The sequence below is a fragment of the Protopterus annectens genome, chromosome 11.part0 (genome assembly GCF_019279795.1).
Source record: "Protopterus annectens isolate FY-2018-M chromosome 11.part0, PAN1.0, whole genome shotgun sequence".
Taxonomy (NCBI): Eukaryota; Metazoa; Chordata; order Ceratodontiformes; family Protopteridae; genus Protopterus; species Protopterus annectens.
In genome coordinates, this window is record NC_056745.1 from 273,257,611 (window position 1) to 273,280,814 (window position 23,204).

A 23,204-nucleotide genomic window follows, 5' to 3' on the forward strand; every position below is an offset into this window, starting at 1 on the left:
AATGCAACTGAAGGCTTGGACTGAGCATCTAATTGTGACATAAAAGATCTAAAGATGGAAACCAGCCAACTCTCCTTTCCATTAGTGATATATAAAGGAAAGTCGGCAACCAGCCGACCTTCCTTTACAGCACTAATGTCTTGATAAGTGTGGAAGGGAGTCTACCCACCCAAGAGATGGAAAGATGAACTCTAGATGCTAGTCCATCCACTGGGTTTCTATTGGCAGGAATCACAAGAGCTGGTACTGCAACACTGAATAATACAATGAAAATTATGACCAACAGATGCAACTGTTTAAATTAATTTATTTTATTTTTATTTTATTTTACATTTGTTGACCGGGATAATCCGACTGGATGCATGTCCATTTTCAGCAGAGGCCCGGGGAGAAAAGCTCCAAGGGTAAGCAGATACAGCATTACATAATACCAGCATTACATGTTACAAACAGACTATTTACAGAGATTACATAAGTAAGCAAGTTAAACAAGTTCCACAGGTTACAGTTAATCCTGAGCACAAGTCAGGATTAAATTAAATTAAACAGTAAACTGGTTAACAGATTTTTACACATTCTAGAGAGAGTTAGCCAGGCTTGATACACTGACATAGCCAGTTAAGTGACAAATGTTGTTTGAGTCTAGTTTTAAATTGACCTAAGGTGAAAAGTAAGGTAATATCAGCTGGAAGAGAGTTCCAGGATCTACTTACAGAGTTTGCAAAGAGAGAATCACCGGCTGTGTTATTAATTTTGCTAGTCTGAATTAGTAGTTTGTTAGAGGATCAAAGTGGTCTAAAATTGTTATAGGGGGTGATAATATTTTTAAGTGCAGGACTATTGTCCGGATTATAGAGGATTTTATAGGCCATAATCAGTTGGTTATACTGGATTAGGCTGGGTAGTTCAAGCCACCCAAGCTGATTTAGATGGATGCAATGATGCGTCCTAAAAGGCAAGCCCAGTGGCAAACCTGGCAATGTGGTTGTAGCAAATTGAGAGTTTGTTAAGGACAGTCTTGTTTAAATTCGAGAGTAGAGGGGATGCATACAGAAGGGTTGAAAGAAGGTGAGAGCGAGCTATGGCAATTTTAGCTGGAGGGGTTAGGAAGGCTTTTATTCTGTAAAGTGACCCTAGTTTTTTATTGATTGTTTTAATAGTTTGGTTAACATGTAGGTCAAATTTTAGATTATTGTCTATGATGACACCTAATAGTTTTGTAGATGGGTCAGGGGAGATTATTGTTCCATCATTTGATTTTATGGTAAAGGTGAAAGCGGTAGACCTACGTGTTGGTGAAAATAACAGTATTTTAGTTTTTTGGGGATTTAGGATCAGACGATGTTCAGAAAGCCAGTTTTCTATTGTATTAAAGGTGGTTTGGGTAGCTGACCATAACTCTACTGGAGATGTGGCTGAGCAAATCAGAGTAGAGTCATCAGCATATTGGATACAGCTGACTTTTGGGATGACAGTATAAAGATCGTTAATGAAGATGGAGAACAGCAAGGGCCCTAGTATAGATCCTTGTGGTACTCCAAGGGTGTTAGGTAGAAGGTTAGAGAGTTTGTTCTGCCAGAGGACAGCCTGCTGTCGACCATTCAGGTAGGACTGAAACCATTGGAGGGCTCCAGTATCTAGATGGAATGTTTGCAGGGTGTGGATTAAAAGTCGGTGATCAACCATATCGAATGCCTTGGAAAGATCCAAAAAGAGGGCTGAAGATATATAATTATTGTTGCGATTATGGTTTATGGTGTTAGTAAAGCCTAGGAGGACTGAAGTAGTGCTGTGATGAGAACGGAAGCCATGCTGAGTGTCTACCATAAGGCGATTTTGGATTAGGTGGTGCATGAGTTGTCAATGAATACATTTTTCTATAATCTTTGCAAGTGGAAAGAGTATAGCTATTGGCCTATAATTGGAGAATTCAGTAGAGCTGCCTCCTTTGTGAAGTGGAATTACATAGGATATTTTCCAGATGGTGGGAATTTTAGCTTCTACTATGGTTCGATTGATTAGTATTGAGACGGGGTAAGCAATAGCATCAGCTGATTTTTGTAGGTACTCGGCAGGGAGTTGATCAGCAGAAAGTGTAGTGGGTTTTAATTTTTTGATCAAGGTACGGATAAGTGAAGTGGCGACTGGTTGGAAGCTGAACGCGAGTAGGTTTCTAGGGGTGCTACTTTCAGGACCAGGGGAGCTAGGTGGTAGTTGGCTAGCTAGGGCTTGAATTGTCTCAGTAAAAAATTGGTTAAAACTATCAGAAACATCTTCAGGGGTTTTATCAATAGTAGCAGCAGGGATTGGGGTTGAAATTTGTCCAGGATGTAGTAGATTATTTAAACCTGCCCAGAACTTCTGAGGGTTATTTTGATTTACTGTCTTGTAAATTACAGTAGTATTGTTTTTTGTCTTGTAAAATTTATTTTTTGGTTTCGTTCCTGGATTGCCTGTATTTAATGTGATCTTGAGGGTCTTTAGAAGAATGCCATAAAGCCAATGCTTTGTTTCTAAGGGTAATTTTGAGTTTAGACTCTATAGAAAGCCATGGTGCAGTTTTTGCCTTGGTTCTCTTTGAACGATCAGGTGCATGCAAATCAAGGATCTCAAGGAATTTGTTGTTAAAGTATGCTACTGCTTCCTCTAAGGGGAGGTGTTTTAGAATAGACCAATTACATGAGTTTAGTTCTTCTTGGAATTTGGCAGGGTCAAAGTTTTTATTGTTTCTAACCTTTTTGAGTAAGGGTTGTTGGGAATTAATGGTTTTGTGCTTAATTACATATGTGAGAAGGTGATTGCTTAGGCCATTAATGAGGGTACCAGAGGTGTACAGTTGGGGGTGACTGTTTATGAGTACCCAGTCAAGTATACTTTCTTTTTGGTTGGGTTTACCTATCCTGGTAGGGGTGGATATCATTTGTGTAAATGCATGCAGGTTAATATGGGTGGTTGGGGATACTGACGAACAGGTGTCCCAGTCTATGTTAAAGTCTCCAAGTAGTAGGGTTTCTTGGGGGTAGTGACATGATAGCCATTGCAGGATATCTTCAAATGTAGATATATTGTTACCTGGGGGAATGTACATACAGATGATATTAATGCATTTAATTTTATTAAGTTTCAATTTGGTGGCAAGAATCTCTGAGTTATTAATCTGAGGAGGTTGTATTACATCTATGGTGACATTCAACTCAGATTTATAGAGTACAGCTACCCCACCCCACCCTTCCTCGAAGCACGATCCAGCCTGTGTATGTTGTACCCAGGTGGTAACACTTCATTGTCTTTAGTTAGGTTTTAACCAGGTTTCAGATAAACAGAGAATCTCAGGGGAATGGACATCCAGAAGTGCATGCAATTCATGTACCTTGTTATTAATGCTTCTAATATTGAGATGACAGACTAGGAGAGAGTTAGTTGGCCTATTAATTGTAGGTTTGTAGCTTAGATTGCAAGTAGAGGGGGTATGTGTATCTGAAGTGAGTGGGCCAGGGTTGTGGTGAATATCACCACCAAGTATTAGGTTGAGTCTATACTCGGTGATGAACTTCAGGAATTTGTTTATTAGTTTGTGGTAGTGTTTGGATCTAGAGCTAATGTGCCTGGGGTTGAGATGTTGATAGACTGAACAAGATGTTGGATAGGATCTGGTACTGTAAGTATGGTTGAAGGTGGAAGGATTTACAGCTGGGGTGATAGTATGGCCTTTTGGGACCTGAAATCCCGTGAGAAACTGGTTTTCATACAAGGTAAGGAGGTAGGGTGTGAACAAGAGGGGCAGTAAAGAAGAGAATATCATTATCTATGATTCAGCTAGTGAGTTAAGGAACTATTTTACCTGGTGATGCAACACCGGAAGATAGAGTGGTGAGGTAAAGGTTCTGCAAGGGGGATGGGAGAATGCCCATGCCAGATGAAAGCTAATAGGTGCTATTAAAATGTAGGTAGTAGAATGGGGGTGGGTGGAATTATCCCAGATGAAAGCAGATAGGATCTAGAAAGAGGGGGAGTGGCTATAGTACTATAAATTTAGAGGTACTGGGGGTGGGAGGAAATTGGGGGCAGGGAGGGGAGCGAAGAGAGCCCGAGCTTAGCGAGGGCAAACGTAGCGGGGCTATTGCAGTTTACAAGGTTTCCTAAGGTGTCCTAAAGCTATAAGATACGTATTACAGCTCTTAATGCAAGAGTCAATTTACTTCAGTTACAGGGGAAGGAGGCAACCACTCAAGTAGAAACAAAGAGCCCTATGGCTGACCAATATGGTGACCTGCTTAATTACAAAGCACTGTAAGTGAAAGCTTAACAAATGCTTTTTGTGTGTGCAACCTACTCTGTTTAAATGTTGAGAGAAACTGATTGCAGTCCTGTAGACACCGTTTTGTAGGGAACTGTAGAGTTCAACTAGGAAAAAAGAAAAGCTAATAGGTTATTTAATTTAATGAAATCTAATACATGACTGAACCCATATGTTCTTCAGAGTGAGGAAGTGGCAAGTATAAAGTACTCCACTCTCAAAGGAAGAATGTGGCTATAAAGTTTTTAGAATGATAGACTCTTTCAGGAGCTAAACAGAGTTTAAATGGTTGCCTAAGGGAGCTCTTGCTAGGACATGACCCAAGATTAGAAGTGACTCAATTGCTTAACAGGTTACTAGGAGACTCTGTGATGACAAAGTTGCTCAGAATATGTGATTTCTACATGTGTTCTTGGGCATGTCCTCACTAGGCAGTACAAGTGCTGACATTTCTATCAGGAGCCGCACAAGCCCTGTGTAGTAAATTTTACTGATTTTTTTTTTTTTCACTAAATGTTATTTTAATAACATTTTATTTTGTAATCTGCAATCACAGAAAATTTGAGGCATGGAGAATATTAGATCTGCAGTCTTTCATACTGACCTACATCCCTTAAGATATTCACAAAAATGGCCATTGAGATGGAGTCAAGTAGTCATAGCTCATCCTTGATGGTCTTCTAAACAAAGGCAAACTCTGAGAATCAGCCACAGAGAATCAGACTCAGTTTCAAAAAATTGACCTATACACCTTAAGAGATCCATGACACATGCTCATTTAGACAGTATCTAAAAACCAAAAGTGTTCATTATCTCCCAAAAGAAAGAAAACTTGGAGAAGCAGGGACAGATGTTTAGTCCTGAAGATGAGACTACTGTGGAATTCTCTGTAAAGCTAGTCTCCAAATGTTCTAAAGGAGGACCTTTATGGGACAAGGCAGGCTGCTTCCCTAGGAGCTAGAATGGTCTAAAACTACAGGAGGAAGAAGCTCGGAGGGGGAGGTGTCAAATGGTCATCCATATGTGCATTCAGTGGTCAAAACTTTTGACCCAGTGTCCTAAACAACACAGCTCAACTCTTCCTTATAGGAGAGCAATCAAGCCACACCATTCAAAGCAATCACATTCTAAATTATCCTGCCCTGGATATAGCATGATCACAAAGTTATAGCAGCTGATACAGAAGGCACTGAGGAATCCATCATAAAGCTCTTTTTCAGAGATAGTACAGTTGCAAATAATACTTATGATAATAGTAGATCTTCAAAAGTGGTAATTTTAACAGTAAAGCATGGAGTATGGGCTTTACCTATCACATCTTCAGATCACAGGCAAAAAGTTCACCAGCTGTTCTATAATCTCTGCAAAAATCAATATTTTTCTTACTTCAACATTCTTTTGAACATGGATAGATGTGCAGAATTCTCACATAAAGTCAGCATTGCAAGCAGATTTCTTCAGTACTTCAAATCCAAAAGAGCCCCCTTGGAACTCTAAGTGCCTACTGTGACAATACAGAAATCAGACTTGAAGGTGTTATGACAAATTCTCATTCCAACCTGCCAGAGACCAAAGGCTAAAGGAACCCAAGAACTCTTGAATCTTCATCTATCACCTGAGGAACTAACCTGTGAAGGAACCCTGTAGATGAATCACACAAGATATGAGGAGAGTCAGAGCAGAAAATACTTTTTCATAAGGTGGTGTAGGATATAATCCACCAAGCCAGATGCTGGCATCTAAATGAAGTTCCTATAGAAGAAAGCTTGTGCTCACAACTCTATATCTCACTAAAAGTCATGCATATGCCCATCTTTCCTACCTGAGACATGGATTCTGATGTGACCTCATGCTGTGACACCTCCTCTACCATTGCTGACCTGTCCAGCTGGGTTGGGGAGTGTCCTAATAAGTCCTAGCTTGAGTACCCAGTTCATGACCAGATAACTTTAATGGCTTCTGCTCACAATCACAGGACCAATCCAGTCAAGGTAGCATGAACACTTGAGAATGTACCTCCCAAAGTGGAATCCAGAGGTATGCCTGTCCTAGGCCTCTACTACCTCCCAAGAGATAGAAGACCAGCACAAGAAAGAAAGGATTCGTTACCAGCACCAATGAGAATCAAGACTTGAATGTTCTGAAAAGAAAAAAAAAGAAAAGTCAGAAATACGGACTGAGCATACTTAATATGGAAGTCAGTGTGCAATGCCATAATGTGCATCTCTAAGGGTGCACAATCACTATACAAGTGCAGGAAGTTCTAGCAAAAAATTATGCTGAACGGAGGACATGAGAACTCATCAGGTAATTCCTTGATGCTAGATGCAAGCTTAGAAGACCCACACTCAAAAGCCTTAGTTAGTGTTAACTGAATACCTGAAAGTACCATATGACTGGAAGCCAATATGTCGCTTGCACATGTAATTATAACACAGAAAGACAGAAATTAATTGATCTTTAACACATCCAGAGTGGTTTAAAGGACAGTGAAAATTTCAAGGCAATCAAATGACTCTCTCCCACCTACATTTATTCATACTTATGAGCATAGTTGAATCTATTACCACTTGATTCAGTTTGAAAAATTATGATTACTTATTGGTCTTTTCCTATATTTGTGCAGTTATGAGGATATTTAAATCTATTACCACTTGCTCCATTTTGAAAAATGACATTTACTTATATTGGTAAATTCTCTTGTATTAAGACAAGCTATTTCGCTACAAAAAAGAAAAAAAAAAAAAAAAACCACTTCTTCATTTTGACTTTTTTAATGAACTTCCATTCTCCAGTAGTGTCCACACTGCCCAGCTGCAGTTATACAACTTAGAAAAAAAAAGTGAGGAAATATCAGATCCTGTAAAATCCAAAGACCCAGACATTATCGAGATGCATAAAATGTGACCAACTGCCATCAAACAGGCTATTTTCCAACAATACTGACAGATAATAGCACCTGGGTTTCACCCTTCTCCTGGTATTTGACATCAAGAGAAATTCTAAATTGAGATGGTTAATGGGCAAATGCTACTGCATGCTTTGAAACATCTAAGGCTGTATGAGATTTCATTAAAATGACTGCCGATCAGTGATGAGTTAGCCTTTCCAAATAGGTCCGCCACTAGTAATGTTCTACCTCAAAAATCCATAAAGCACTTTCTCTCCCAATGACCACTTACCTGTTGGATGATGATGCTCATCAAAATCTACTACAGTTGTGCTCTGAACTGGTACCATATCCTCTCTGTATGTACAGGCAAACTGGGACCGGATTAAAGTTTGTTTTACCTGCAAAAAACATGAACAAGTATAAACCTCAGTTTATTTGTTGTTTGATCTGCAACTTATTTCCTAGGTATTAAAAACTTATTAATCTTCTCAAACAGTTTTGCACTGAATTTGTTTCACAAGCTGAAAAGGTACTATTAAGCATGGCACAAACATTAGTTTTAACTGTTTTTCTCCACTAGTCCTCTTTGACCGTTAGCCAGCCAAATTGAGCCCTGTCCCTTTCGCCTTCCATCTAAGGATCCAGCTTGCTCCCAGATATTGGGGTTAGTGAACAGTGGGACAACAACTAACTAAAAAGGTTGGGTTCCAACAGCAGCATCCTTGGTGAGCCCGGGCCTTTTACTTACTCAAGCTCCTGTTGCCCTACAGTAGCCTGGAAAACTGGGACTTGCACAACACCAACCCTCTGATGCATGCTTGCTTTCACATATGCACCAACCCTATCTATAGTGCACAAATGCACTACTTGGTGAGTGCCTTTTCCCCAGTCCTTTGTGTTGCCTTACTATAATACCATTCCCTACTGTGTGCTAGTAGTACAAGACTGCAGGCTGCCTACCATCTCCAGAATGAGCAGGTTGGTAGTTGCAGATTTCCAGAGTCTCTGTTCAGCTCATGTAGCACAGTCCATGAACCATTGTCATCTTTATTGAAATATTTTTATTCCTCTGTACCATGAAGCCTATACATATGGTACAGGTCATAAGTCTAATGAATCATAAGGTGAAAAGGAGTAGGATGCCTGTTCTTGCTGCAAGTCAACCAGAGTTCAGTAACAGGCTCTTGATTCCAAAGGCTGCAGCAAGGAAATAATATACAGTTATATAAAATCTTACTATAACAGTAGATGTCCTTCTCTTCACTGTTGCAGTATTCTTTACTGAAGGTATTTCCTTCCTAGGATAGCCCAGTGGCTGTTCAGTATACCAAAGCCTTTAGATCTTACAGGAGCTGTGCATCACACGTATGCTCCACACATAGGGAGTAAAGCATAAAGGTGACATGCAGATGCAATTACCCAGCACTGAACTACCCCAAGAGGAACATAACATCCCCGAGGACAAAAAAAAAAAAGTACCCATCAAGAAAAAGAAAAAAGTTCAAAAGGAAAAGGAAGCGACAGCCCCTTTTTGCCAGGGGGGCAAGACAACAGAGAGGTAAAAGCTAAAAAACAGGAAGGAAGGAGGAACCAAATACTGCAACAGTGAAGAGAAGGACATCTACTGTTATGGTAAGATTTTACACAACTGCAGTATGTCCTTCCATATCAGTGTTGCAGTATTCTTCACTGAAGGGAGAGTACAACAGCTAAGGAGGAGGCTGGAAGGAGGAATGCACAGAAGATCTCTCTATAAACCCATGCAGAACAGCCCTGGCAAAACCCACCCTGACCTTAGAATTAACATCCAATTTATAATGCTTAGTAAAAGTATGAAAAAAAAAAGACCAAGTAGCATCCCCAAGGATAGAATTCCTGTCCAAACCCTTGAAAAAGTCACCAGAAGAGGCAACAGCCTTGGTAGAATGCGCATTTACAGAGGAAGAAAGGCATTTGCCATGAAAGGAATAACAAAAGGAAATTTCCTTAGAAATCCAGGAAGTGATGACTTGCTTGGAGACAGAAACACAAATTCCTGGAATGAAAGGAAACAAAAATTTGCTCAGACTTGCAAATATTTGTTTTATCCAAATTGCTGAGCTGTCTATTCAGGTCCAAGGTGTGAAGAACCTTCTCACTGGCAGACTGGAGAAGGAAAAAAGCAAGGAAGTGGAATAGACTGATTAAGAGAACTTGTTAACCAACTTGAGTATAAAAAGATTAGTATGAAGAGACACCCCAACTTTATGAAAAATGAAAATAGAAAGAATAGCTATAAGGGCCCTGGAAGTTCAGACATTCTCTTGAAAGAAGTGAGCCCCAACAGCACAGCAGTCTAATTCCTGTATCAAAGTGAAAGGCCAGTGAGTCAACTGCATATAATCTGTTTATCTGGAATCAGTGATTGGTAAAAGCATTAGAATTTTAGTAAGTCATTTTCCTGAAAGGGTAATTTTAAGTTTTGATGTAGATAAATCAGCCTGCCTTTCTACGTGCACTTGGTAGTAATAGCAGTAGTAGTAGTAGTAGTGTGTGTGTGTGTGTGTGTGTGTGTGTGTGTGTGTGTGTGTGTGTGGTTTAGGCTTTTTTGTCAAGCATTCCTGAAAAGATAATACAGCTTCCTGGTTTGGAGAATATTGCTGACTTTGTATTCTTTTCATGCAGTCTTTTTCTTTTTCTGATCTTTCTTTACTGATGTCTGCTGTGAACCAGAGGACGACAGAAGTTCTGGTCATTTAGTCCTAATGAAGTATTTATTTTGTATATGAAGCATTATGCTGGTGTACAACTCTGTTACAATCATCTTGGTAATTAACAAGTGTCAAGCCACTGCTAGCTAGTTTAGGTAACATATCTGTGCCTTAGGAAGGTTCAGAAAGAAACCAGTCTTCAATATCTATCGGGATTGTTGAAGGATTTAAAGCCTTTAATGTATTGCTTTAAAAATTTTTGGGGACTCTCCAGTTGAGTGATTTGCTTAGTACTGCACTTAGGGGGACCATGTGTTTGATCATGGGTCTGTCAAGGAAATACACTGATAAGATGAATTCTTCGAATCTTGAAGATATTCCCCATGGAAGTTACCTGGGCTGGATAGGATTTTCTGATTATGCTGGAAACATGCTGATTGTCCACATCTTTTTGAAGCAGTTTAGTATCAGTGGATAAGCAGATAACAGTGCCTCCCTATGCAGTCATCATCAAGCTCAGTCAACCATATTTAAGGAATATTAGCTTGAACGTCTGCAAAAAAAAAAAATGCCAAACTGCAGAGGGCCCAGCACTGATGCTTGTGGTACCCTACTAGTTACAATTTTACATTCAGAGAGGGTACCAGCAGCTTTCACTCGAGACTTTTTGATAGCCAGTTTGCAATCCAGCAGACAATACGTGAGTTTACATTAAGTCCAACTTTTCAATAACAGCGGCATGGAGGATTGTGTCAAAATCCTTGTCCAGGTCAAGATAAGCAGAATGCAGAAAGAAAACTGTCGACAGCCTCTGTAATCTTTTCAAAGTTTACTGGGTTCAGGAGATGGGACCTGCCCTTCATAGAAAACAGAATGGGAGAGGAGAGGTCCAGCTCAGTTAAGTTGCCCATGTCTGCATAAATTAATTCTCCTGTGGTATATTTTAGGGTTTTATATACAAGGCTGGTGAGGCTGATGGATGTATAATTATCTGGGTCTGTACAGAAACCACCCTTGTGTAAAAAAAAAAAAAAAAAAAAAAGTCACTGTAGCTTTTTCCCAGACATCAGGAACAAACCCTGTGGACAGACTGAGGTTGAACGGTTTAACTAGCATCTTGGGTACTGTATACTTAGCACTGATAACAATGAATCCTGGCATGCTATCTGGTCCTACAGAAGCATTATTTTTAGCCTTTGATGGGGATTCTAAGACTTGTTCTAGGATAACTGCAGGGGAAAGTAAATTTTCAGGGATAGTGGGCACAATAATTTGGGTAGGTGGGGTAAAGTTAACACTACATTTGTCTTCTAATATATTGGCTATATCCTTGGGACTGGAATGTGTGATTATTGTGGATGACATCAGTGCATTGTTGAACATTATTCCTTAAATTCCTGGCATAACTTTTACTTAGATAACTGTAGAAACCTCAAGTTCACACTGCTTTACATTTTCTAATACTGCTCTTACAGTCCTTACTGCATGTTTCATTGTGGTCTCAGGGTAGGGGGAATGAGATTTACTTCTTTGTTATATAGTTTATGAATAATGACTATAAATAAAAACAGTCTTCCTGCAGTCTCTATTGACATTGTGAGAATTTTTGACCCAATTTCACATATGAAACTGCAAACAGGCTGTAAATGGCAAGATAATGTCTCCCATTTCCTTCCCATAGCAGTAGAAGTTCCCAGGTCTCACATCTAGGTCTTCATTTACGCAGCATATTTGTAAATGACCTCTACTCTGCAAGCAAGCATGCAAAAATCTTTCAATATACAGATAACACCACTCTTACCTATGTTGCTAAAAATGAATGCACTGCAACTAACCCAGGATTCCCTTACTTCTATTGAAACATGGCTATCTGATTCTTCACTTCTTCTAAACTCCCAAAAATCCAAACTTATTCTATTAACCCAAAACAACTCTCTACCCAGAAATCCCTCTGCACTCTAATCTCCACAAACAAAAACTAAATTAGTAACTCACATTAAGCTACTAGGTATAAACTGATAACAGCATGAAATGCAGCTACCACATAAAGATGTAATTAAATAAATATCAAAAAATGGCATTTTACAGGATAAAACCTTACTAGTCAGGTAATGCTAGAAAATACATTACTTGAACTTTCCTCCTTCCATTTCTCTTCTATGCGGCCCCCATTTGCATCACTCTTCAGGTAACTCACACCAATTTTTTTATGCAATGCTACAACAAGGGAGCCACATTTGCCATGGATATGACATACAAATCTAACCAGTGAGTAGCACTAAAGCAGCTACACTAGCTAGAACTGCCTCAGTCCCTGGCTCTAGCTGAAGTACTTACCACATAACCTTGTTAACAATTGTCCTAGCCTAACCTACATCCTTCAACACTATTCAAACAAGGCCTCTTTGCTCAGTAGACAAAAACTACTCCTAATAACAAAATCAAATAACTCTGCTGATGGCTTACTGTATTCTTCCCACACCTCTAAAATCTGGAACTCTAACCACCTTGCCCTTTAAAAACATCAGGTGAAATAAGCCTCAATTAAAAGGCATTATGAACATGCGACTATGCCCCTCCTCACTTCTACGCTAGACAAGAATTCCAATTCATCCACAGTGTATTCTAAGCTATACTATCCCATGCCTTTTCTAAGGACACTTTACTGAACTATATCTACAGCCTTTGTCTGCATATTCCTTTCCTCTCCTCCCTCCATCCTTACTATTATTCTTTTACTCTACTCCACTTATTTTTAGTACATCCTCCTATCCCCCTTCAACATCTCCTGGCTTACTTCCTTACTTTTTACCTCCTCTCTTCACCCATCCACTTCCAGGGGTGTCTCGTGCTATACAGTTGCGGCTGGTGACTTCAAATCAAAGGGGGACTGCAGGAGACAGCTGAATGGGTGGGGCCAATGGGAAGGGGTGGCCAACTAGAAAGGGGCGGGGCCAGGCTCAAAACCACAACAACTGGAACTTTAATTAAATACGCTACCCTGGGTGCCAAACAGTCATTAGAAGAGTCCAATCAAGACAAAATGATGTGTAGAAGAAAACAATATTACAATGCATTGGCTACATGACAGCTTACTTAGTATCTAGAGTGAAACAAAAAGGTTGTGAGGCATGAAAAAATAAATTACTTTTTAAATACATTACTTGAATGCCAGTCAAAATCAACTATAAAAAACAAGCAGCACTCAACTCAAACCACTTCTCCTTGCACTGCAGTTCTAATTATAATTTATATTCAGCTTTATAAAAGTACCAAGTAACATGCTGAAAGTAGCAATTTCTGTGATACCCCCACTTGTAAAAATGTTTCTTATCCTAAAAAGACCTGCTGCTTGACATCTACTTGTTTCATGGGGAAAACATGATCAAAGTAAAAAAATGAACAGCAAAAGTTCAAGATAAATTGCTTAAAGGATTACTCCACAGGTTATGGACCACACAAAAGATTGGCATTCTGTTTAGTTTACGAGTAAAGCCTGCAAAGATGACTGCAAGTCTCTAAAAAATGTAATGAGCTCCTGAAAATACTGTAATCCTGTCCTTTATTAAAAATACTGTTGTATGCATTTCAATACCCAAGGCTTATACGTTATCTAGTTATGTAAATATTCTCTGCATGGCAACAACAAAAAGGCTTTCATTGTTGGTAATTCTTTAACAGTATGCTTATTAAAGCTTACTTACATCTTACAATTTCAGTCAAGCTTACCTTATGGTCATTAAAGCATTGCTACTTAAACACAGAGCAACAGGACACAAACAGCATGCATTTTCTGAATAATAAGCATAAATCAACAGTATTAAAATATGACAGAAACCAAAACATTCTGCAAAATCAAGGACAGATGAAAAGCCAATGTCATACTTGTGTCTACCTTGGATGGGGGAATACTCTGCACACTTACACTGCATAACTGCTCCTTGCCTTGCTTGCACATCCAGTGTCACTACATGGGGGAGTAGGGTGCACTAAGTATGTCACAATTTGAAAAGTCTCTGGTTGATGTTGATGGCTCTAACGCTCATACCTCTCAACCTCAGAGCAAGAAATCTGGACAAAACCATACATAGAAGTGGGACAAAGGCCCAAAAATAAGGACAATGTTTAAATATTGCTCTCAAACTTAGAAAGATAATAGAATAGTAGTAGGTCTTGCATTAGTATGAATTTTCTGAAGGGTATGAAATCTGAAAATCAAATGTCCATCATTATTTTCTAGTTTAAATCTTTAATGATTTGCCACTAATTTGTCAGAAAACCACAATTATGAAAAACAGACCAAAATGTGATGCAAATATACAAACTTGCCACACAATACAGCTGGGAACCTGTCAAAGAAGGGACACTTTTTTAATATTAGTACTGTTACCTTGAACAGCTGACAAAATAAGAGACTACATGCATTTCTGAAATAAAAGTAATCTATAACTCTGATCATTACAGTTATTTATAATTGTAAACCCTCGACGTTTTCTTCCAAAATTGCCATTTTGCAGAGGGATTATTAGGGGGAGAGAAACATTTTGAGCCAAAATCGGGGACAGTTGAGAGGTTTGGATATTCCTACTTTTATAAAGCGATTTATTTGCACATAGCCCTCAACCACTTAATGCAGAAAATCTGGACAAAGCCAAATATATATTGAGGGAACATACAAACAGTACTAAAAATTGCTCTTGTATAAACTTAGACAGTTGATAGAATAACAGGTCCTGCTTTAGCATGCATTTTTCTGAAAGGCATGAAGTCTGAAACTCAATGTCTGCCATTATTTTGTGACGTCATTCCTAAATGATTTGCCAGAAAACCACAAATTTTATGAGGAACAAACCAAACATACGAAGCAAAAAATCTATTAATTCTGCAAAAACTGGACAGTTGAGAGGTATAGTTCAGTCGGAGCTGTCTGAGTTTGCTGCCATTCCTGCCTCAAGAAATTATGGTCGAATGGAGCCTCCACCTGCAGCCATTACAATGTCCCATTCCTTGGCTATTTCGCCCCATTTAACATAAACACTGTAATGTGTATACTGCTTTACTTCTGCTTTGATTTCGATTTCATTTGAAAGTTTTATTTTGCATTTCACAGCACAAATACTAATAGACATCTGCTAAACAAAGCAATGCAGTCTTACAATGAATATAGACTTGGCATTAAAACTTCTCTGCCCTTGAAACTCACATTCATTGAAGCAGCAATGAAACCCACGTTCAAAGAAAATACATTTTGTCAGTGGCAGATGAAGATCAACTTTGGGCTGTTTTCAAATCATAGGCCCCTTGCACACAAAATATACATGTGTTCTTTAATGCACCTTTCTGATTGTATTAAATTATATTTCTTGTACAATACAGTACAGTTGTTAGAGTGTGTTTTGAACATTTTTCCAGTAAACAATGAAACAAAATGCATGCACCGATGACAAAACTGCCCAATTCAGAACATTTCCATCATAAAAGTTTACTTAAACTTCTACAATCCACAAGTATCAGTAAATATGCACAATCTCTTAAAGTGTCATCTAAATAATTCCACATTAAAGTGATCTGTAACTAATGAAGAGGTTGCTGCTATCAAACAACTTTATATTTCGTTTCATCTACAAATAAAGTGCCTGTTGCCCTTGAGGAATAAACTGCCTATGTTACTTTAGAAAAATGATAAGCTAGTAATATTGCAATAGGGAATGGATGGCAAACTGATAACAGGTTCATAGTTACTAGGTATCTCCTCCAAAAAGAACTGCAGCATCCATCTCCTTTACAACTCAGTACAGTATCAGCAATGCATCTACATACTGTGGGAGTAGAACCCACAGCCTTCTGTAGCAAAAGCAAGTACACTTCCTGTTGCGCTATTAACAATGCAAGTAGACTCAGCATAAGCAGCACTAAACTTCTCTTTTCCTGCAACACTCAGCTCCTTGTAAAATCTACTCGACACTCAGCTGTATCTCTGAACTTTGCAGCACAAGAAATTTGGAAAAAGCCAAAATTTATTGGGCGGAGGGGGGGGGGGGAGACAAAAGCCCAAAAACCAGGGGCACATTTTAAACACTGCTTGTATAATCTTTGAAAGTTGCTGGAATAAAATGCTGTGTTACCACCATACATTTCACTGCCAAGGCTTGAACCCAGTACCCTGTGCAAAACAGTCAGAGCAACATGCCACTATGCCATATCAGCTGTTTTGTGAAAGAGAGGAAGACTGAAACTTAAATGGCTACCATTTAGTGAATTCAGTTCTCACCATAGTTGTCAACCTCTTAGCATAAAACACCTGGACAAAGCCAATAATGGGGGAATACAGCCCCCAAACATATTCAGTGAATTCAGTTCATACCACAGCTCTCAACCTTAGCACAAAAAACTTGGACAAAGCCAATAATGGGGGAATACAGTCCCAAAAATAGGGACAAATTTCAAATATGCATCTTATAAACTTAGACAATTACTAGAATAAAAGGTTTTGTGTTACCATGTACTTTCTGAAGAATCTGAAGTCTGAAATTCAAGACTTAGTGACAGAATTAAGGAATATAACTTTGCAGTGAGAAATAAGGACCAGAATAATGCTTTGGGTAAACATAGTTTGAATTGCTCCAATTTCTCCAAATCCACATTTTTTGTACTGGAACAAGTCAAAAAAAATTTTGAGGATGCCGATTGTAAACTACAACTACAAGAACTGAGATGGCAATTGCATTTGAATGCTGAGTTTTTTCCAGGACTCAATGAAGCTTGAACCTTAAATGTGCCTTAAAATGGTCTCGGTAAAGTTATGCTTGTGCCTAGTTTAAAACATTTAGGCACACCTTTTCTTTAGATCCACTCTGAAACATCTATACATTTGATGTGAATGTCCTGACTACACATTGTTCTACTGTACATTAATATGTACAGTCTACTTCATGGTTTACTGATTTATATTAATAAGTACAAGTTGAGTACTGGTTCACTGAACTATGATGAGCTAACTTTAGCACTGACTGCTGGATTATGTTAATATTTATGACACACTTATGTTTTGTTATATAGCTGAGCCCTTGTAATTTGAGTCATCTGAAGAAGGTCCAATACATTAAAAGGGACGAAAGCTCATTGCACTTATGTGAAAAAGAGTATTTTGTTTTATTTTCTTAATTTTTTACAAAGTTTTTAAGTTACAGAAGTTTCTAGTATATGTAATTATTCTCTTCTGATGGTGTTCAGTCCACTTGGCATAAATATATATATATATATATATATATATATATATATATATATATATATATATATATATATATATATATATATATATATATATATATATATATATATATATACATATATATATATATATATATATATATATATATATATATATATATATATATATATATATATATATATATATATATATATATATATATATATATATATATATATATATATATATATATATATATATATATATATATATATATATATATATATATATATATATATATATATATATATATATATATATATATATATATATATATATATATATATATATATATATATATATATATATATATATATATATATATATATATATATATATATATATATATATATATATATATATATATATATATATATATATATATATATATATATATATATATATATATATATATATATATATATATATATATATATATATATATATATATATATATATATATATATATATATATATATATATATATATATATATATATATATATATATATATATATATATATATATATATATATATATATATATATATATACACACACACATTTTTTTTTATTCCTCTGCAAGTGGGGGAGGGACAAATGAGGGTCACAACCTGAACTGCAAATGGCCTAGCTGCTCCTCTGAATCAAACAAACTACACTATTAATAACCATCTTGATTGGGTAACTTTAGAAATGCCCTTACACAGTTTTGCCCTAGAAAAGGGTACAAATCAATCTGACTTTCTGAAACTTTTGTCCTTTGAAAATGGAAATTAAAGTTATGTAATCACCATTGTCTATTTCCATTCTTCAACGTATGGGTACCAGATCAGATCTGACTTGGCCACATACACTAGATTTTGAAATCCAACTTGAGTTCCTCCATCTACCCATAATGCCCCAGTTAGCTAATACCTCAGATTGAGTTTGCTGCCTTATAAATCCTAAGATAGGGCAGGAAAAAAAAACAGCAAAGTTAACGTTCAAACCCAGAAGAAAATGTTCCATAATATCCACAAGGTCACTCCAGAAGATGAAAGGAAGGGGGACAGAGGGTGGGAAGTTGAGGAAGAATGAAAATGGGCAACACAGATGCATAGTTATGTTGAGTATATAACCTTAATATCTGATGTGAGACAGAGTCCCCAGCTGCATGAGTCTTGAATGGCCCTCATGGAAGGATATTCTGGAGAACTGCTGAACCAAAAGCTGCTCTGCTTCTGGAGGTCAAATCTAGTTTGTAATGAGCAATAAAGGTATGAGCATTAGACCAAGTAACTTCTGTACAAAATGCCATCAATGGAGGGTGTAGCCCAGAAGGCGGAAGAAGTTGCTATGGATCTAGTAAAATGTGCTTTAGCAGCCTTTGACAGGGTGAGGTCTTGCTGAGTATATACAGAAGAAATGAAATTAGTAATCCATTTGGCCAAGGTAACTTTAACAGGTAATCCCAGTCTGTTCAGTGAGAAAGAAACAGCTGTTCTGATTTCCTGAAATTTTTTGTCCTGTGTAGATAAACAAGTAGTTGTCTATGTACATCTAAAAGGTGTAGCATGTACTTTCCCTTATTTGAAAAATTATTGAAGAAAACAGGCAAATAAATTGTTTGATATTCAATTCAGATGCTAACTTTAGTAAGAAGGATGGATTGGTTCATAAAGTAACTCTGTCTGTAAAAAAAAAACAATGTAAGGGGATTTGGAAGATACAGCCTGGAGTTCAGAGATTTACTTCACAGATATAATAGCTACTAGGAATGCTGTTTTCCAAGAGAAAAATTTTAAAACAGATTTTGCTGATGATTTAAAGGGTTGTTTGGTCAATCTTTTAAGTATGACTATTAAATCCCAAGGAGGTGACGGATCTTTCACTGGTGGTCTAAGAAAGAAGGTGCCTTTTAGAAAAGTCTTGCATAACTTGGAAGAAGCTAAAGAGGCAGCTTTTTCTTGTAAGTGAAAATTAGATATGGCTGCTAATTGTATGTTGACTGTAGAAAAGCTAGCACCTTCCCAAAAAATAGATGCTAAAAATTCCAGTACCGAAGATATAGGATTAGTGAAAGGGTCAATTTCCTTTTGAAGAGCCCAAATTTAAAATCTTTTCCATTTACTAATGTACATCATCCTTGTAGAAGCTTTCTGGGAAGACAAGGATTTGTCGGAGCAGGGAGAAAAGCCTGGGCTGTCTGGCTATCAATGAAACTAGAGAAACCATGCGATTAATTTGAGGCCTGGAATATTGGTATAGTTCATCCTCGAGGGATGCAAGAGAATGTCTGAATTGGGATCCAATATCCATAGAGGCTATCGAAGATGAGAGCAAAAGAAGGGGGCCCACACTTGTCGAGGCCAAAAGAGGGAAGGAGTATAAAGGAGCTTTTCAACAAAAGTGCTTTCTATTAGAATTTTGGAATCTGAGGTAATGGAGGATAGGCATAAAGGAGACCAGAGGGCCAGACTTGGACTAGAGAATCTCTTGATGACTCTGCCAGGGTAGGTTGGGGCAATTAGCACAAAGAACCTGCTGCACTTGTGAGGAGATGCAAATAGATTGCAGCTAGGTTGGCCCTAACAATGGAAAATCATCTCTGCCACTGATTCAGAGACCACTCATGAGGCATCTGAATGGACCTGCTGAGTTTGTCCACTAGGACACTGGATTTCTCTAGTATGCGCATTGCCATAAGAAAGCGGTTGGCGGAGATCACTCACTGCCACACTCAAATTGCCTCTCGACCAAAGGTTAAGATTAGTTTCCACCCTGTTTGCTGAGGTACAAACTGAGTACAGACATGGTGTCAGTTTGCATCTCAATAGTCCCTAGAAGGAGGGTATCTTGAAAGGCCTGCAGCACTAAGACTGCTCTCATCTCTAAGAAATTGATATGCAAATTGTGCTCCTGGAGAGACCACATGTCTTGGACCATCCATCTCAAGAAATGACCACCCATCCCATTTTGGAGGTGTCTGTGGTTACTGTGGCTACTGGAGGAGACAGAATAAAAAGACGGCATAGATAAACGTCATCTAATTTTATCCAACAACGAAAATGATCCTTGCATACTTGAGTGAGGTTGACTGGGAAGGACAGAGGGTGATGCAGAAAGTACAGTTGTGTACACTTACCATAAATATAGATGTTGAGTGTATTCACTGTTGCAGTCATCACATTTGGGTTATCTGCTTGCAGGTAGCCCTCAGCTGGCCTGAATACCAGTCTCCTGGATTCCTGCATCGGATGCAGTCTCGTCTTCCATGACGTCAGGTCGCCAGGGGTATAAAACATGCAGCCGACGCCATTACATCAGTTTTTCTTGCCCCAGATGTCAGGTGTCCCCTCAATGGGAAGTAATTATATATTATGGTACACCTCCATGAAAAAGCAAATACACCAGAAAACCTAAATACAATAAACAAGAAGGAAAGGTAGAACAAAGAGAAGTCAGGTGGCTGGAGAGAGGGTAACCAGGACTGCAACAGTGAATACACTCAAACATCTACATTTATGGTAAGTGTACACAACTGTACTATGTTCTTCATGTTCCACAGTTGCAGTCATCACATTTGGGTTGATTCACAAAGCTAAGGAAGGGAGGAAGAAGTTAGAAAGCATTAGGGGCAGCTATTAAGCCCTGCAAGACTGCAGTGGCAAAACCAGCTCTGGATTTAGAAAAAATTGGCATGTGGTAATGCTTGGTGAAGGTATGTACAGAGCTCCAGGTAGCAGCTTCTAGGATGTCCCTGGTAGGGACTCCTCTGAGAAAGGCTGCAGAGGTAGATGCAGCCCTGATGGAATGTAATCTTATCCCCTGTGGTTGTAGGTTTTCCATGGTGCCTGTAGCATAAATGAATGCAATGGGCTATCCATTTAGAAATGGTTTGCTTTGAAATGGCTTTACCCTCTGCTCCTGCAGCAAAGCCAACTAGCAACTGTTCAGATTTTCTGAGAGGCTTAGTCCTGTCCAAATAAAATCTAAGTTGTCTGTGCACGTCCAAAGAGTGCAGTATTTGTTTTCCTTTGTTTTGTGGATTAGGGAAAAAGGTAGGCGAATGGACTGATTTAGGGCCACACTAGACACCACCTTGGGCATAAAGCAAGGATTGGTCCCGAGGGAAACCCTGAATGCACTGAAGATAATGAAGGGTTCCACTGCCATGAGGGCCTGTAATTCAGACGCTCTTCTTGCTGAAGTGATGGCTAGAAGGAAGGCTGTTTTCCAAGAGAGGAATTTCAACTCTGCAGTTGCAGGTGGCTCAAAGCGAGGGAGAGTGAACTTTTCCAATACAAAGTTAAGGTCTCAGGCTGGAGTAGGGGCTCTCCTGTGGGGTCTTAAGTTTTTGGCTCCTCTAAGGAATTGCTTTAGCAGGGGGTAAGAGAAGAGGGGTGGCTCATTATTATAATGTGCTGTAACGGCAGAGGCATGAATTTTAATTGACGAGCAGGATAGGCCCTTGTGGAGCATTTCTGTTAAGTACTGAAGAATATGAGGTAAGCTGGGCACCGCTGTGCCCATCCCCAGAGTCTGGCTCCAGGAACAGTATCTTTTCCACTTTTCAGCATAGGATTTTCTAGTACTAGGCCTTCTTCCCTCCAGAATGACATCTAGCACCTGCTTACTGAGGGATGCTATTGGAGAGCTCAAGGAATTAGCCAGGCTGCAAGGTTCAGGGTTTGAAGCAGAGGGTGCAGAATCTTGTCCGCCTGCTGGGACAGCAGGGAAGGGGTCTGAGGCAGGTGCCATGGTTCCAGCAGTGTCATACTGCGCAACAGGGGGTACCAGTGCTGGCATGGCCAGTCTGGTGTAATCAGTATTCTCCTTGGCTTGTCCTGTTTGATCTTTAGCAGAACCTTCAAGAGGAGAGGCAGAGGGGGAAGGCATAAACTGATAGGCTTTCCCAGGTAAAGGACAGGGCATCCACTTTCCAAGCTTGACTGTGGGAAGTCCTTGTGCAGAATTTGTCCAATTGGTAGTTCTGAGGGGAGGCAAACAGGTCTACCTCGTGTCCCCCATTTGTTCCTCAAGAGGTTGAATATTTTTGGTTCCAGTTTCCATTCATGTGGGTCCATGAGATTTCTGCTTAGGTCATCTGCCAGTGAAATTAGATTGCCTGGCAGGAATTGAGCTTGTAGGTGCACTTGGTTGCTCAAGGCTGTGTCCCACAGAGCCATGGCTACTCTGCAGAGAGGGTACGAGTGGGTTCCTCCCTGCTTGTTTATGTACCACACAACTGTGGTGTTGTATTTACCAATAATTGCCCTGGAAGGCTGCAGTCTTTGAAGGCTGTCAGGGAATTCTGTACAGCTAACATTTCTTTTTGGTTGATATGTAGGTGCATATGTCTCGGGTTCCATTTCCACTGAATGCACTGCCTGCCAAGTGAGCCCCTCATGCATAGTCTGATGCATCTGTTGTTAGGGTTTGGGCAGCAGGGGGTAGAGTGAAAGGGAGCCCCTTGTTGTGGTAGCAGGCCTCTGCCCACAAAAGGAACTCTGTCATTATACAAGGAATGATAGGAATAATTGATTTCAGGTCCTGAGAATGTTGACTCCATAGGCTTTTTACATACCACTGTAGTTTCCTCATATGCAGGGGCTTGCAGAATTTCCCTTGCAAATAGCTGGGGCTTTGTGGCCAAACGTTTGAAGTAGGTTGTCAAACAAACTTGTTTCTCTGGAGTGAGGAAAGCCATCTGGGAAGCTGTGTTCAAGCTTGCTCCCAGGAATACAATCTGTTGGCAGGGTACTAGGTGAGATTTCTTTTCATTTATGGTGTACCCCAGTGAGGTTAGAAGTTTCTTTATGAATGCCAAATGTTTTAATAGCAAGTCCTGGCTTTCTGCCTGAATCAGACAATTGTCCAAGTATGGGTATATTTGAATATTTCTCTGCCTGGAAAATGCAATGGCTGGAGCTAGACACTTTGTGAATACCCTGGGCACAGCAGATAAGCCAAAGGGAAGTGCAGAGAACTGACCATGCATGGAGCCTGCCCTGAAGTGTAGGTATTTCCTGCAAGATTCCCTTACTGGAATGTGCAGGTAAGCTTCCTTTAAG

The 23,204-nt window shown here is 38.9% G+C and overlaps 1 protein-coding gene across 1 annotated transcript in view; it reads right to left on the reverse strand.

Moving 5' to 3' along the window:
• Window positions 1-23,204, reverse strand: part of LOC122814932 (PARP1 binding protein) — a 929,076-nt gene that overhangs the window by 61,927 nt on the left and 843,945 nt on the right. The window contains exon 9 of the mRNA XM_044087194.1: window positions 7,480-7,588. Coding sequence (XP_043943129.1) covers window positions 7,480-7,588 — 109 coding nt within the window. The remainder of the gene's footprint in view (window positions 1-7,479; window positions 7,589-23,204) is intronic.